Source organism: Opisthorchis viverrini (genome assembly GCF_000715545.1).
Source record: "Opisthorchis viverrini unplaced genomic scaffold opera_v5_33, whole genome shotgun sequence".
In the NCBI taxonomy this organism is placed as follows: Eukaryota; Metazoa; Platyhelminthes; class Trematoda; order Opisthorchiida; family Opisthorchiidae; genus Opisthorchis; species Opisthorchis viverrini.
The window spans coordinates 231,983-250,573 of NW_008751689.1; the positions used below are offsets into that span (position 1 = coordinate 231,983).

The 18,591-nt window shown below is 46.3% G+C and overlaps 1 protein-coding gene across 1 annotated transcript in view; it reads left to right on the forward strand.

The window, feature by feature from the left end:
* Positions 1–470: 470 nt before the first annotated feature.
* The window catches only part of T265_02607 (hypothetical protein), a gene marked incomplete at both ends in the record, with an annotated part of 45,825 nt that continues 27,704 nt past the window's right edge, over positions 471–18,591 (forward strand). The window contains 2 exons of the mRNA XM_009166905.1: positions 471–763; positions 13,680–13,823. Coding sequence (XP_009165169.1) covers positions 471–763; positions 13,680–13,823 — 437 coding nt within the window. The remainder of the gene's footprint in view (positions 764–13,679; positions 13,824–18,591) is intronic.

Here is an 18,591-nt window from a genome sequence, read left to right on the forward strand (position 1 = left end):
TCGCGGAAAAATCCTTCGCTGGATCAAGGCGTTTCTATCAGACAGATCATTCCGAGTGAGAATATGCTCGACCTACTTTCTCCAGCGTTGATCTTCATTGGAGTTCCTCGAGGCTCCTTCCCGGGACCAGTGCTGTTTGTGAGCTACATCAACGAACTTCCAGACGTTCTTGCGAGTTCATGTCTACTTTTTGCGGACGACATGAAATCCTGGAGTTCCAATGCCAGTGCCCTCCAAATGGATGTAGACGCTGCCAAGCAGTGGTCGTTGGACTGGCACCTTCCTCTGAATGATGAAAAGTGTCGTTTACAGGGGGTTCAGCGAATGCCTTTGTTATGCATGGTGAAAAGGGACCAGAAAACATCATGAGGATAGATGGCAAAAAGGATTTGGGCATTTGGGTCTCCTCAAGCTTGTCCTTCCCACTGCACCATGAGAAATCGGCTCAAGAGGCATTCGCCATTTTACGGATGATCCGACGCACCTTCTCCCGTTTTACTCGCATTGACTTCCAAATACTCTATGGGGCCTATGTCGCACCGCTCCCGGAATACGCCAACCAAGTTGCCTACTCAGGATGTACAAAAGACGTCACCCTCATTGAGCGTATCCAGCGAGCCGCTACGAGATTGGTTGCCGGCCTCACATCTGTGGACTACGAAACGCGTCTCGCGATGCTTGACCTCTTTCCCCTGGAGTACCCTCGCCTCCGAGGGGACCTACTTCTCACTTACCCTCTGTTTGAACAAAGCTTGGCAAATAGGTTTTTTACCGTTGACCCAGCAAACACCCGGCGGGGACATAGTAATAGAACTTTCAAGCTCAGAGTACACACATCCATTAGACAAAATTTTTCCTCATTCCGGGTAGTAGCTGCGTGGAATGACTTTCCTCCGACGGTTGTCCACGCTCCTTCTAGGACCCAGTTTAAAGCACTATTAAGCCTGTATTTATGCGAATCCTCGCACTAAAAAGCATACTGCCCCGCGCTGAGAACATAAAGAGCAGTGCTACATCCTTTTTTCACTTGTGCCTTTCATGTGAACGACAGCCACTGACCGAGACGAACAAAGCCGACCCGGGAAACTTGGGCAAAGCCTCGATCCTGTGCATCAATTCGTGAATCCGTGAGGCATGATCATAATGTCAGAGGGAGGATAAAAGTGTGAGGTGTAGAGGGTAGGAAAAGGCCCGGCGTCATAGTCGGTGGATGTAATCCGGTATAGGCGTGGCCACCGGTAAACCGGAACGGGCACGGAAGCACTGTTACTATGTGCTTCTTGGAGAAAATATCAAGCAAGATCGGATCGTTAGGATTCAAATGTGGTTGGCTAAAAACAAGACAAGGAAGGACGAAACAAGAAGCCTCCTGCTTGAAACATGACAAGAAAAGTGTAAAAGGTTGAAAATGGGGAATTAGAGCATCAGATTAGGTAGAGCAGCAAAGTTGGCATCATCCAGTCGTCAAATTGAACTAAAACCTAAACCCACCGCTGTTACACTGAGCTGAAAATTAACTACCCTGGTCAAGCTCAGTCACAGGTGAAAAGTTGGATTCACGTTAAGGCAACCCATCATGGCGCACCCGAGTGCGGATTCCTGTCGCAGTTGCATAAGTACCTAGCGATGAATCTTTTCTCAACGGTTCTTGTCACCGAAAGATTGGATGCCGGAGACCGCTATCTGAGCAGCGCGCGGATGAGGGTGGTTTACTGTAGTTGCTAACGGATTTTAATTCATTCAAAACGTGAGTTGATCGTCATTTATCCAGTTCTGAAGATTTGAATTAAGTCGTCCTCCAGGGACTTGAGAACGTATACACCGCAAGCAGTAGACACTCAGTGTGTCTCTAGACAAAAAGACCGATGGAGCATCCCCTGTGGTTCCCTTTGAGAAGTGTCCGGTAATGAGGCATCAAAATTAGCCACAAAAAACAAGGCGAAAACATCTACGAATTTTGCACTGCGTACTTGTATGTGATTCGCTGGTCGAAAAAAACTAATCACAACACTGACTCCGAAGAGAAATATGCAGATCTCATGTAAATTTTGTTGTTGTTGTTGTAGTAAAAAGTAAATCGTTCACCATGGATGAAATTTGCAAATGATGGTGCAGCTGAAATAAGTCATCGAGTTTCTGAAACCCATATGGTCTCCGTGGCTAAAATTTATGCGAGAGCGCAACTCCTGTAACTCGTTTCTGCTGTTTGTAACCGCTTGACTGGCCGAATATCGAATTGTGTCCACGGAACTCGATGGATGCTGTTCCGAGTTATTCTCGGGGAATGCGTATTTATTATTGTCAGATAAATGGTAAAGATTGACAAACAACAGAGTTCTCTATTTCAACTGGCGAAATTGGTCAGGATGCACATTTCGTCGACCATAGCGGACAGCCGAACGAACCTAGCTGCCACACGACCAACATGTGGTCAGAGGTCCATGTTACCTAATCAGCTAGCTACATGACTAGCTATCATAGCAGATGGCAGCACGAACTCAGCGGAAACACATAAGTAACATGCGGTTAGGGGTCATTGATGCCGAGTGAACTGATCAAAGAGCTCCCGTCCACTGGCAAAAGTCGAAGGTCCAAATTGCATGATGAAAATTTAAATTTTATCGGTCGTCTTGATCAGGAGATATGTCCTGCCGGGGAGCGTAAGCCCTTCTCGGTGCACAGTTAGCAGGTAACAGAGCACACAAAAGCCCATTTCCGTGTATCTTGGCCGCCAACTAAATTAAGGTGCCATATCCTCGACCACCGGTCACAGGTTGTCAGGCGCACACGTCGACGGCAGGATGTTCCCCTGGACAATCAACTGCCTAATGACGGCCCTGCCGCCTGGTTTCAAATTCCCGAAGCTTATCCACCACCCGTTTTAATTGTTCACGCAGGCCATCGAAAGCTGCCAGCTAGCTTGGAAACTATTGTACAATGTACACCTTGTTCCGCAAGGTTGAAACCCGGCAACCACCGTTGATAATTTGGGCAGCAACCTAAGAAAACAGTTATGAGAAATGCCTCTTAGTGCTCGGAACAAACCCGCCTCCGAACACAGAAAACAAATGGATGCCGAGGAGTCACATTTCCTGGTGGAAGGGACATGTGCATTCTCGTACACAGATGTCAACCCTCTGGGAGCACCGTAATGTCAGCAGCAAGGTTATTTACATAACTTGGCTTGACTTCATCCTATTTGTTCGAACGCTACGACGATACGACGTTGAAGGCCGCGATCCAAATTGTCTTAAACATTCACACGTGGTCATTCGATAAACGTGGCTCTCCAGGATTCCCCGTTGGTCGCGGTTTTACTTCGTTTCAGCAGGCTGTCTTCGAACTAGTCGAACCTCACGCCCATTGTTTCCACAAACTGGGAAAGAAACCTATTATTACTATTTCATCTATTTACTTCCCACCGTTTGTGACACCGTCCCCTTTTTGCGCAATTTCCACAAATGGGAAAGAAACCTATTATTACTATTTCATCTATTTACTTCCCACCGTTTGTGACACCGTCCCCTTTTTGCGCAAACCCCACTGCTCGCAAATCCCCCAAGCGTGCTGCATTCTCACTGTAAACGTATGCTCATACCAGAGGGTACGCCACCCACAAGTTGGGAATAAACATTATTATTATCAATTATGTATCTTAAACTTTCGCGTGAGCCCCTTAGCACGCCGGGACAACTTCTTTGTGGCGTGCTTCAGTGTACCTGAGCGATGCATCCGGTATTTTGGGTTGTCGTTTGCATCCGCCAGACGGTTGTTGGCCACATCAACAAAGTGGCGCATGCCGGGTTGCGCGTGTACCCGTGATGTCCAATCAATGGACCAAAAGGTGCGGAACAAATCGCGGAGACGTACTGGTGACCAAAAACCTACAGTACGTCACTCTGCGGGCAAGCCGTACAGCGAAATACGTGCCGGCTGTTTGCAGAATCTGTCCGTGCCCAAAATACATGAATTTTATACGATACATACATCTTCCTGATAGATATTCTAGTGTGCAAATCGCACAGCACGACGTCGCAGCCGAATGCTACCTTTGCTGTCTGCATTTCTGACACTTATTACTGCTCTACCATCATTTCCCTGAATAAGCAGGACCGCTTATGCATGGGAGCAAACGCTTTCCTTTTACGAAGGCAAACACAACCGCATGCCTGTGTCCATACCATCTGTGTTCTGGGAGGTGTGCAGCTTGTATCTACAGGCCAGATATTAGTTGCTTTAAATAACCCACCTAAAAGGTTTGTTACATGAGTTCAGTCGACTTTTGCTACATCCGCAATGCATCGAAACAGAGCTATCCGCTGTGGTCTGTGGACGCAAGTGTGGCCATAGTGCGCTTCCCCTGACTGCAGCCCAAAGAAGCGTCCGGCCTCAAGAAGCCTTGCCAGCACCCAAGGCATACCATCTTCTGCAATAAAAAACAACCATACTTTACCTAATCAACATAGATGGACAAATCTTCGGTGGTAATTATATTTGTCCTTAGTGGTGAAGATCTTGCCGAATTCATGAGCCGCAAACTGCCAGACTTCATACGACAGCGTTCCATCTGTTCGCGTGGACCTGCGGGTGCCCAACTCCTCTTATGTTAGCCGTCGGTTTACCGGAGGCCGATTTTACAAGACCTTATGGTTGTGTTCAAGATAATATGGGGTTACCAAGTGTTAGCTGCGTGTCCCCTTAGACAAAAACGCACTAGAGCGCAAGTGCTCTAAGTGCTATTGTTAATGGCAGACGCTCAGCTTGATAGCTTCCTTGGATTCCCCGACTTTCTATTTGTCTTGCAGTCCACCCACTGCATTCGTCGTACACCCATTCCTAAAGCAAAATAGAGTTGATGCTTCGATTATTGCATGAACGCACAAACACCACAAAGTTATCCTCTATGTATTCATCCAAAACCCTATCAAACGCCATAAAGAATGAAAAGAACGCAGCCTCTAATTTCTCAACAAAAATAAAAGTGAAGCCATGGCACAAGTTTAAAGTAGGATTTGCGCCAAAAATTCAGTAGTGAGATTAATTAAAACAAATAGCAACACAAGGTAGAATATGTATATTTTTGATCTGGGTAAATTTAAACGTAAATGTTTCATTCCACTTACAAAGATTTTGCAGATAAGTCCACTGTGCGTTTACGGATCTGTGTGGCTAGCCTTTCACTGGGGGTAAAAACAAACTAGTTCGCGTAAAAGTATGGAGTTTTCGAAGTTGCGACTTTCAAATGACTCTCACTGCAAGTCTCAGTGATATTTTTCTCACAACATTTTGTTTAAATAAGCGGAATTATGAGGTCACTGTCCACAACCCATTCGCGTTTTATTAACTGTTTGAGAGATAAGACACGAAACCAAATTCAGGAGTTCTGTGGTATTCTGTGTTGCAAATATGATTTGCAAATAAGACAACCTTCACAGAGTACCCATGGTTAATTCCACCCAGAAAAATAGTGGAACAACCATTGCATGCGTGAAACACCGAAAAGTAACAAATTAGTGGAAGTTTTTGGATGAACGTGCGCACAGCACTTTTGAGAAGCTCGGCACCCGGTAAGCATAAGTGTGAAATTAAATTTGGTCAAAATTTGTCATCAAGCCCAACTGCATTGGCGGAACATACGGCCAACCATTGCTCGTCATCATGACAACAGCACGCGCTGGAGCTTACCCCGGTCAGTTATCGTTCTTGCTTGGACTATGTCCGTGTGTAATGCTGATAATGGGGCATCAGCCAGCTTAATATTGCCAACGACGTCCAGACTCAACTGTAAGCGGCGTCACGCACCTTGCTCAACAATATTAGCAGTAAGGCCCGTTCTCAGGCCAGCAGCTGATCATAAACAACTTATTATACATGATGGCCTAATCGACAACCAACGAGGACCCTCCATATCTACACCTGCATCCAGCAGCCAAGCCCATGCCCGAAAAATACACAAAAGTCTTCAACGAATTATGCTCCCATTTACTTCTTTCATCAGTACAAACGTAATATGTAGTCAATTCATATCTCGTTCCACGGATTTAATAGGCTTTCTGAATGGATAATGTATAATCAATCACATCTTCCGCAATATCATTGGAGACGCAATTGTGAAAGTTGTTGTGGCTACCTCACGGAGTGCTCAACAATCCCGTCGCCTACAATTCCATGTCCGTGTGCGCGCTTGAGCTGTGATCTCACTGTATTCTCTTTTCCCTCGGTAAAACCATTCCCTTGCCTGTGTCTGCTGTTTACTGCTGCATTTGTAATCCCTCAGGAACGTTTAACTCTTGACACGTCGAGCAAATTCGGTTGACCGTCTATTACATGCGCTTTTTCACCACTTTGCCTTAGCGCGTTTGTGCACAGGCGTGTGTGGGTAATTAGGATCAATTGGCTGTCCTCCTGTATTTCTTCAGAATTCAACTACTTCGCGCAACAGTTGGGACGGAAAACCAATACGTTGAGGTTTTTACCCCTTTTGTGTATTTCATGTATGCAGTACCACATTTTTGATGATAAATCTCACGAATCCAGAATTTCTGTGGTCACTCAAGTGGGCTTTGTTGCATACATCGAAGTACTCTGCACTTACTGCTATAGTGGTAAACTTACTCAACTGGTCTCATCTGCGGTAATGATGAGACCTTGTGTACACCGATGATTAGATAGGGGATCCAGGAATCCTATGCATTCTTGCAAAAGGTGAATTTAAGGGTGTGTAGAGCGCATAATAATTATTCGTAAAGCCGAGTGGATTGGACTTGAGCCTCAGAATCCAACGACCGCATGCGTCCTAAAACATTCAACCATGAATGCGGCCCTGGTGAAGATCTAATGAGTGGGCAGGTACTTGCCTCTAAAGCTGCTCGTTTAGAGCACGGACCCCCAACTAAACGAGACTCCTGCTTCCCGATACAAATATGATGAAGCTTGATAAAATCAACAGCTCAGCCGTCTTGAGCATAGCGTGTGACCATCATATACTCAAACATAATTGCAGGCTCATCAGCTAAGGGCAGCTCTGTTGGAAATGGATCAGCTATCACGCCTGTGTTTGCGATTCTCAGTATCCGGTTATATACGGAAAAGTTCCTACATCTCAGATAAATACAACTTCTTGATAGCTGATAACCAGTTTAAGCTGAGGCTTTATTTTGTATCCGTCCAGAACGTTGGGCCCCATTCAACTCATTGTCTATGTAGAAGCACTGCAACTCATGGTCACCTCCCACAACTACGTCCATAGTATTCACATAGATGAACCACTTGGACAGCCACACTCTGATAATGATGAAGATCCAGCTAGATGGTGCAGGGATTACCCATCTCATTGCTCATGAGCAGATATTTCAAGTAGTGTATACCGCCACAATACCAACAATCTAAATTTCGTCCTCCAACTGGTTAATGGACTCTGACTCCCTATAATCTATCCCTCAAACGTGTAATGCTTATCCAACAGCATGTTATATGTGGATGCCCATTTCGGCCTAACTAATGCCCCCACTGGTACTGGACACATTCTTCAATGGAGATTGCCGGCGCATAACCGAAAAACTGCTTCCCAGACGTCTCTTAGGAATCGCTAACGACAATCCACACTGGTTACGGTTCCGGGACAACGATTATCAAACATCTGAAGACGCCTAAGTTCCAGCGACCGGAAAGGTTAAGTCTCAAGGCGATTAAACAAAATAGCCTGTACTCCAATCTGATACACAAGCTTCTTTGAGATTCAGGGATGTGTAGAAGGGAGCTTGCCCACAGTGTGCTCCCGTTTCCAACCCCAAGTGACAGCCAATCCCCATATTTATTCCCCTTGACCAGATGAACTGAAACCTTCTTGTTTTACTGAACTATCTTTGTAACTTACGGAATTTGGTCGGACATTGTGAATTTGTGGTTGCTTGCCGTCGATATCTGTTTGGTTGTGACGGTATCTATTTTGAGGCGTAGTGATCTGCGCTTTATCTCCAGGCTGGTAATTGTACCGCCTTATTTTTGTGACCCTACGGTATCTGCGGAGGAGAATCCGTTGAGGTTTGCTGAATATGTATATTATTATATTTGCAATAGTACCGTGATTCCAGAATTCGGATTTCTTGGTCGTTTTCCTGGATTTGCACGCGTGACTCAATCTCAGAAAGCAGATAGCCGTAACGGGATGCACCACTTTGACGTCATAGGTGTTTCAAAAGATAGCCGTACGGGATGGACCACTTTGACGTCATAGGTGTTTCAAATCAGCAAGCGCTACCTGACCCCCGCAGATTCGTGCATTGACCTCGTCCGTCACACCACAATCAGAGCTAACACAAATTGGAATGTGCATTTGGTCGGAAAATATGTGGTGTGTTCAGGGACTGCATGTCCAAAGGCATGAACTTACAATTCGTGGGGGCAAAATGCATTCCAAAGGACGGGATGACTTTGGTCGGCTTATCCAAAAATAACAGCCTTTTTTCTTCTTCAAAGATGAGAACGATATTTCTGCATATTCCCGATCGAATAGGTTTTCGACAGAAAGCTGGGGGATAAAATATATTGCAGCGTTCGTCTCATGAAACTAATACGGAATACATGACGGACATTGCATTGTTTACGGAGGTTTTTGGGTGCTCCCTTTGTATTTCCGCAGCATTTAGGCCCATTTAGCACCTCCGGTCGCCGAAAGTGCAAAAGCCTGCTAGGCTGACAACTCCCGCTTCAAATGCATGCCCTATCCTTAAAGATATTCCTGGCATATGCTGAAACTAATTTCGGTCTTATGTACAAAAGAAAATAGAAAATTAAAAAGTTAAAAACGGTTGTCGGACCCCTGTGACGCCAAACCGAAATTTCATTTGTAGGTTGTGACTTATGTTCCAGGTAATTTTTTATGGATCCGAAAAATTATCGATAGCAGGGCAAAAAATACTACCGGCGATTCAAAAATTCACGCGGTATATCACCTTATAGGCACAGCCCACTCGCTTTTCTTTAGGCCGTAACTACGCCAATTTGAGATCACGTCACCTCACAAACATGCAACACCACCAGGCCCGCCACTTTTTCTGTGACCTCTTGTCCCTGCATGGTACGAGCCACCACAACTTCGCCAGTGGTCCCTCATAATCACATTTACCCACCCATGTTTGCACAGAACGCACACCTATTATCCGCACCTGAATATCGATCAGTTTTTGGAAGTGGAAAGCGTCGCCTCACTAAAGCAGTTGAGAATTGTGACCATTTTGGTCTGCGTGCTATTTCGGGACACAGCATAACTCATATCATAGCACCTTCTAGCAGAACTTTCTAATTTTGCGTCCTCAACGTAGACACGGCTGTCTTATTGCTTCGTCTAAATGTCAGCATTGAACCACGTGCGCCCTTGGTGGACCCAAGAGCATCCCTATTCCACGCTGGGCTTAACTTGTCACGATTTCTTGGCAACTCTTTATTACAACGGAGACGTCATATGACTCCCAAGATGTTCATGTACGAGGCTGTCCACGAACCCAAGTGCGACGGCGTGATGATGGTGCCACGACTGCCATAGCCCGTCTGATGGCTTGCCGTAGTCAACCATTAAACGAATGTTTCCTGACTGAGCTTGTTGTACTCGCACACAAGATCGTCCCGATCAGCCAGAATGTAGAAGAACTTGCTCTGTTGTGCTATCTGTTTGTTCTGTGCATAAACCCCATAATATAAAAGCATGCCACGTACCCAGTGTAGCATGTACTTACGATCTTGAAAAATTCATTAACTGTAGCGAATTTTCTGGCTCTGTTTGGTGGGACGCCTGCCGCAACTGTAGGAAGCTTTCCTCTGTACAGGTTGCGAATGCTGCTTCAGTGTGAGTTTTCGCGGGAGTAATCACCGTCCATGCGGTCTTGAGACCGTTTCCAAATCCAGTGCCAGTGAAGAAACTGGCCTTTCTACAAAGTCTCCCACCGCCTTTGTGAACACATCTAGCGAGGCCATTGGCAGCAATTAAAATTGGAATTCTGCGCAAATAGTGGACCCCAAGTGCGTTTAAGCAATATCAAACAAGGCTGTGGGCTCATGTGAAGATTTTACTGGTCTAAATAAATCGTATCAAATACCAAAACTTAATGCAAAGATTCCATCCTTCAACCTACGGTTTTAGAATACTTTTAGGCGTTCTTCTAAGGTTCGGAGCTGATCCTGCTTTTCACCCTCACGGTCTGCGGCATTTGTCATTGTGTTCGGTCTGGTCTGCCGTAGCCCCTTGTGTCCTCCGAAAGATGAACAATTCCTCACACAAGCAACTCTCCTCCAGCTACCACTTCATATACCCCATTTTGGTGGGTGATTTCAACGCCCTGAATCCTTCCTGGATGGAGCTTCATTGCATCGGATCCAGTGGACATCTTGCAGCGGCGCCTTCCAAAGTCGTTCAGTAGAGCGCTTGGATTCAACATATCGTCGCACCCACCAGATACCGCGCAGGCCAACCACGATCCCTCTTGGATTCGCTCATCAGCAGCAGGATATATTTTGCTGACGCTCCGCTAGGACTTGGTGACCACATTGTGTGAGCTTTGCTTGATTTCACCTGCTACCGAGCCAGAAATCCCGAACATCTCCCGACATCTCACGTTTTTGTCTGTATCGTCCTTACACGCACAAAGCCTCCATAGTTAACCACAAAATTTCACATAATTTCCCAACGAATTCACGAAAAACGATTCCAAGCCATTGGCAGACATTGAAATAAAAGTTTCGCCCCTACAATGGATCTTAATTAAGTTTAATCAACTTGAAAAACACCTGCAGCCATGTGTAGACACTTTTGAGGTTCCAATAAATACTGTCGAATGCTTAAATTTTATGTTGAAAATTTCTTTGTTCAAACTAGCTTTCCTCAAAACTGTGGATGTGGGTCTGCGGGTCGATGCGTAGTTGAGGGGTGTTGGGCATGCATTCAACTCTAAATCTAATTAGCGCCTGCCACGAAGTGTCCACGTATAGGTATTGGCAACGCGCAGGATACGAGAGAAAATTTTTGGGTTGATTATGGTCACAATAATATAGCACGGTTTGCTTTTGTGGTTAAGTGACTGTAGTGCCACACCGAACGTCTCATGGTATGCCCAGGGATTCTCCAAAATCTTTTTAAACCGTTTTGTCTTTTGTTTTCCAATAGGGGTGAAACGACTTGCATCCTTTTATGGCCCGTGGGGCTGCGCCGAATGCGACATCGTGTCACAACCCGAGGCGAGTGCGTTGAATGCATTGATGTCAAGTTGTCCTGGTGCTAGTGACAGCTTAGGTGGCGGAGATTTCCAAGATGATACTGTGGGAGCGTCGTTATGAGGGGTAGTGGAGTTTGCTCGACTGGGTGTTAAGAAACGCTAGTGAGCGAGGAGAAGGTCGTTTCAGGTCCTCCGAGTTTACTTTGGTTTATCGTCTATGAATAATATGATTAAGGTACGATTTTTCTTGCCGTGGTATCTCCGGTCGCTTGAATACACGATGACGAGGCGACAACGAAAACCTTTTGTGGCAAAGTTATGTTTGGCTCGTTTGGCAGATCACGTTGCGAATGATAACTCCGATTAAGGTACGTCAATGAATGGGCAATTTGGCCACGTCGGTGAAGGCCACTGAGTTCTAATGTCACATATCGCGGAGGCGTCAGTTGTTCACCCGTCTGAGGTTACTGGTAAGTAAATGCGCACTTCCCTCTAAGATCAGAGACTGTTCACCACAAGATCGCATTCACTCAGCACAAGAGAGAGCCAAAATAGCTCTGCTGGGAAGATGGCCAATTCGCTGGTGGGGTATATACCCTAACCAACGTAACCCACGAAACGCAAATGACTCATCAATCATTTGGGTGCTCACACTTTTCGAATAATTTGGAGTGTCTCAGCGCCACTAACCCGGTGTTTCAAGAACCCCGGGGAACGCTTTGGACACCCTAGTGATAGACGGCCAAATTTCATGCATCATCCGTGCGCAAAAGCCGCATCCTCGATTCATAAACTAGTATATATCACGCTGCTGCAATTTATGCTCTTCCACTGACGGGCTCCGCTCCACTAAGGGAGCAGCTGGTGACCGGTAGGAATTTGCGAATATCGCCCATCGTTATCACTGTGTATGGCTCACACGCATCAGATGCTCCACCCAGATGTACTCCAGGTAAACCGAAGTAACCTATGGGCATGAGGCCAAAAGTGGTGCCAAAAGTGGTTACCTTGTAGTCTCCAAACTTCACGAATATGCATGAGCACCTCGTGGTTGAGTGAACGATGGCTCGTCCTGAATAGAGAAGTTTGCCGGGACTTTGCCATAAATATCCAGTGCACAAAATGTTAACCATATATGAGATGCGAATAATTCGTTGTTCAGTACCAGCAATTATTAACTTGGCCGGTAGGCTGGCGCAGACTCCACTGTTTATGGATATCCGGCCGAGCCAAGGAGCCCCTGCTCGCAAACGGAGTATCGAGTCATCGTCAGCACAGTCCGCTTGTGACCGACAGTGTCTAGGTAGCAAACGTGCTTCGATGTCACACTGGTGCGTTTTCAGCACTTGAACACCATAGAATTATCGCCTTCCCTTGGAAACGCCGATATGGGTCTGTAAATTCTACAAAACACCCTAGAACCCTTGATGGGGATCAGCAACATTCCGGTATTTATTCCTAGTATTTCCGCATATCCAGCATAGTAGGTTTTAACAGATTTTGCAAGAAACTGGAATCGAAGTTGTTTCTGTCCATAAAACAGACATTGAATTAGGAGCATACGGACACGGATCCATCGCCGGTTACAGAAATTTCATGGGCCCATATGTCGCGTGGGTCGTCCTTTGTGACCTACAAATTAGAACATCGCATCTGAAAATTTTTGGCTTTCATTGCCGGGAGACTAAATTCCCTGTGTAACGGGATGCAAAAAGTTTGAAATAGAAGCATTGCCTCCATTCGTTCACTTAGAATTTGTTTACTCTTCGAATAGTGTGTTAATGCTGCAAACATAAAACACGTCGCGCAAGATGAGAGATATTTCATCGGCGAATATTCAGTCCACATTTGTCCTATTGTGATGAGAACCGCAGGAAATCCATTAAGTTATACAGCATTACCACGATCATTCTTTAAAGTGCGTTGCAATGATCTGCAGGGGTTGAAATCCAACAGCAATTTTTAATAATTCCAGCACAACAGTAATGGAGTCTCGGCATTTCTTGGCGGCATCATCTGGGGTTTCTCGATCGAGCAGCCTCGTTTGATTCAGCCAAGGAATCTTGGTGATTGACTGACATCTTGAGAAAATGCGTGCTTAAAAATATAACCAATGCGCGGGAAAGTTTAGAAGATACAGAGCTCTGAAGATGAGATGAATTGGTTCCGGCAGAAGCATAGCCGCCGGCCGGTTATTTGGCGATCGGAGGCTCTCCACTGGAGTAATTTGTGGACATAAAAGTCGCTACACACAAACTCCTTAGAAGAACATTGCACCGGTTTGGGGGGAAAAAGGGGGTGGAGCAGAAACTGACTCTCCAGACAGCCAATGAGTGGGATACTAAAAATTGCCATCCATAATCACTTGCGACAGTGCTCGACGGTTCCCTCTATTCCAGTCTACAGGCAAGTATGAGCTTAGTTACGATGGAAAATCATTCCATTTTGCATGTATATTTGCCGAATCCGCAGGAGCATGAGTCTGTTCATCTTAAACTGGGGGAAGTTGTTTGAACTCACCAATAGCGCCAGTCTCCTCAGCGCGGGAAGGGTTTCCACAATGCACATTGACCACAAACCTCTGGAGTCGTGGCTTCACGGCAAGCTCAAACCTCTGTGAGTTCATATGACATGGAGTCGTAATGCTCCTGCTTCGTTATGTGAACTAGCTCCATGCTTTATCTCTTTGGAACCGTACCAGCCTATCCAGAAATCCAGGTGATTTTAGTTCCGAAACAACTCCGATTGATTGGTCTGAATACATGCTACTGCGCGATTAGAATCTGCAGTCAGTTGTGTATTCTGAACTGCTTTTCCATTTAACTAGTGGCCGATGGTGGAGTCGCATGCCAGCATAGGCGTTGACAAGACTGTCCACATTTGGTCTTCGGGGCGGTTCGTATTCAGTACCACAGTACGTAATGACATTACTAAGCGAATATCACTATTACCACAACTTTTTGATTTTGCATTTTTGTGACTTATGAGGAGTTCACAAAAGGCCTCGTGGGATTTTAATAACAAATATAATCTTAGGTTTATGTATACATAATGCACATATGTGCACTGCAACAGCGTTTTCCACTGTTTGTTCCGGTTGCACTCTGTCTTTGCCTAAGGAGTGACGTTTTTTTAAATATAATCCCCGGCGACTTACACGGTTTCTACATGCATGTGATGCGAGCGTTGTTGACACGAATCAGTGATATCTAATGCACCATCCAGCTATTATGGGTAACTATACAGCCACAAATGAGGTATTAGTCGTGCAGGTCCAGTGTATGCTGGACGAACCAACAGAAAATTGTCTTACGAGGCTGTGGAACTAGCATCATTGGGCATATATCCCCGAACCGAATCTGTCACTTAGTCCGGCCTCTTTGCTGTAGTGGTCCTTCGAGCTATACTGTCTGGATCTGAGTTCATAAAGACCCAGCCATGCCAGGAAGGCCAATGAGGAGCAATCCGACGAAGATAAGCGAGCCCCGTACTTCGAGGAATCGTATTACGCGGTAGTCTGGAGGTGACGCGCGGACTATTCTCTGTTACAAAAGTGTGAAGGCAGTAAGGCATGACTTAGGCGACTAGCATATTCCTATGGATTCAGCGAGAATGCCTTCCCCCGAGGACGGAGGAGTTTGGAAATATCGGCCCTAAAATTCAGGCACTCCGGTCACCTAACGGTTGATCGTGACCGTCGAAATACTTTCTAAACTGGTGATTCTAATGCCGCTCAAAAGGCACTAGTCGTGTGCAGCTGCACTAAGAGCGAGACAGTAATGCCTCACTCCCCGCGCTATCGGGCTAGCCCGGCCCCCTGCACCCACGAGTCGGACTATTGAGCCATTGACTCTTGGAAGGATCCCCCAAGAAAACCTTTACAACCGCCGCCCCATGGTTCATACTTTTGAGTCAGAGACTATGAGCATGGTCCCTGAACAAAACATGACATCCTCCCACTACCCTATGGGTCATACTTTCGAGTCGACGACTTAGGGTGGAGTACCTTCACCAAGCACCTCCGGCTTGGGCAACCGGGAAGCATCATACGCCCTTGCAGCTCTTGACTCACTGGCCTTCCGCCACACCCCATTTCCTTCCCCCCTATCGAACGATGCAGTGCGATCAACCCACCTTCCAACTCCCAGACCAATTTCCGTGTCAAAACCGTCGCCCAGGAAAATATACTCAAATAGTTACCCACTAACCTCAAAACATCTAATCCAGGTTGCAGCCTTTAATGTCCGTACTAAATGTCATATTGGACAACAGGCTTCTCTTTCTGAAAGCTTGCTTCTATCTGTCGATGTGCGTTGTGTCTCCGTAACACATACAAGACCCTACTTCGGTCGTACACATCGATTATGACGATCTCAGATGTTCTACATTTTACACTTTGGGTATCCGGCGACTCTGATGCAATGGCTCGTGGTATCTACGGTGTGAGAGTTGTGCTCAGCAGTGAAGCATCAGTGTTGAAAACTGATGTCATACTGACGATGATGATGATGATGACTCGGTCAGAAGGCTAAAAGCGCCTTACTGGACTGGATCCTAGTAAACACTCGTCCGTGCACTGTGTGGTTGTCTGGCTCAATTAAGATCAATGCAGGCTAGTGTTCATTCGTCGCATTGGCATGCGCCCCGACAAACAGCAGTTCTGAAACTGAGAAGAACGGGTTTTATCAAGATTTATCGCGACTGCTTTGGTTGTATGCAGATCATCATGGGTTCCCGGCCAGTACAAACGTCCAACACAAACGCTCACATCGAGTTAGTTGGAGGCCACCAACTGCAAGCTAGTTATGGACACAGTTAGACTATATGGCAATCAGTTCATCACTCACCATCCTTGTCAGTTGTAAGACCGCCTACTTTCGTACCATCGTTATAGCTGCCACACTTCACCGGTTATTTGCGGAGGTGAGGTAGGTAGCTGCGCATTGAACACGGGAGCTGATAAATTCGTGCATAAATACAACACTGCCAGCAGGGGACTATAAAGTGGGGGAATTGTGAAGGGAGCTATGCAGTGAAGGTAATAGCTTGGAAACACCGCTTTTGGGCCATGTCTGACAATGTCTCTAACCATCAATGCAGCCCTTCTCGAGGTCCTCACCCAGGGAGACGGCGATGACTAGCGTAGCCGAGTTTGCTGGTAATGCCTTTCACACTTCGCGGCCAGGTCACTGTTTGACCTTCCTTGGCTCGTTTCCACCCTTCACGTATTTGTGTGAATAGAACCCTTATCGGAAGTCGGTCGACTGGCGTACAGAACACCTGACCAAGCCAGCGCAACCTGTGTAGTGTGATCAGTTTATCTATCGAGGGTGTGTTATTTCTTCCGAATACCATTCGACATGCTTCAACATTGGTAATCCGGTGTTCCCACAAGACACGGGCAATGCTCCGAAGACGTCGATGGTCACCCACAGTATTTTGACATCCTCAGCGCGCAACCACCAGTTTTTGGTTCGTACAGTAATATGGAGCGCACCACAGTATTGTGAACTCGATCCTTGACGGATAGGCTGATGTCACGCCTACGCCACAGGTGACGCAGGTTCACAAAAGCTGCTCTGACCTTCTCAATCCGGATGGAAATATCTTTCGCGAGACGACGGGGACTGATACAGCTGCCCAGGTAAACAAATTTGTCCATTACTTCAATCGGTTCACCCGCAAGCATGAGGCTAGGGTTCGAGCCCACCCAGTCTTGCAGTAGTACTTTACACTTTGTAGGTGTGAGTTGGCGTACGGCGCCTTATGGACGGATACCTTTGCTTCACAGACGCTGTCATAGTATTGTCAGTTGTGAATGTCATGGTTGTACGATGGCTGGGATACTACCAGGGCTCCCACACCTAGACAGGAGGACGATTAGGGTCCTCAGCCAGTCTTTGGCTCGAAAGCCTAACCGCAATGCAGCGGTGTTTGGCGGGAAATGCACATGCTTTACTGTTTAGAGAGCTTTCCAAAAGCTTCCGTACACAAAGTGCTGTCCGTCAGGGACGCCCACTCTCTCCATTCCTTTTTAACTTCGATGAAATAATGAGACGAACGCTGTAGAGTCCTCAAAGCCCTGGTGCTCAGACAGCCTGTGAAGAAAACCCTATCAATCTGGCGTACGCAGACGACATCGTTATCATTTTTGAAGGGAAGGCGCAGGTGTTTTTGGATGAACTGTCCAAAGTCATCCCGTCCTTTGGTATGCACTTTGCACCCACAAAGTGTAAGGTCATGCTAGTAGACGTGCAGTCACTGAACACGCCACTCACAATCCCGGGGGAGGTACTGGAAGTTGTGGGGCGTTTTATGTATATTGGAAGTTGTATTAGTTCTGATTGTAGTGTGACATGAGGTGAATGCACGAATCTGTGAGGCTCGGGTCGTGTTTGTTAATTTGAGACACCTATGGCGTAATAGTGGTGTATCCCTGAATTTCAAAGGACGTGTATCAAGCTGCAGTACTGTCATTTTTGCTATATGGCTGTGAGACTTGGCCTATTCGAGACGTCTTCAGGTGTTCGACAATCGTTGTCTCATAACGATAACTGGTGTGGATTGGTTCCGGCGAATCCGTGATTAGGCAGTTAGAAAGCACGTTTTGGATTGTGCATTGAGTACTTCCATTGAAGAATGTGTCCAACACCAGAAGCTGCATTGTTTGGGACATGTGCTGCGTATGCCGAACCATCATTTTCCGAAGAGAGTGCTGTTTTTCATGCCCAATTCAGAATGGCCAACCCTTGACTTAGCAGAGGAGAATGAAACAGATCACGAAACGCTTGGGTGTTGTCGGTGCTACTCTTTTTCCAGGATGGGGACCACGTGATCCTCACTGCGCCTTGCTGGAGACACTACAAGATGTGGCTGCTGTTGCGCACTCGAATGATTGTGCCAGAGCCTTGCTGGATACAAGATGTGGCTGCTGTTGCGCACTCGAATGATTGTGCCAGAAACAGAGAACGAGGATTGCCGAATGATTGGCTTTAATTTAATATCAATTTCAGTACATCAGCTAAAACATTAGGAAACATAATTAGCTCAACGAATAGCGAGTAAAACGTTAAACACGTCAGTATATAACATTCTTCCCCGCCGGAGGGATTATTGTCGTGAGAATATAAATTAGGCTTCGCGGTTTCGAAGATTATACGGTCGAACACGCTGTTGGTCTGTGATGTACTGTAGGACATTCCCTGGAACTTCACTGGGTTGTTCTGGTGGTGCCGTTTCGCCTCCAGGAGGATCAAGCGAGTGTGATTGAGTCTCGTCTGGAGGAGCCGCTACACTTTCGATTGATTCAGTTAAATAGACATCTGATATTGTCTGTGCTTTGGGTGCCAGATGTCTAAGAGAAACAGTTTCTTCCTTTCCGTTC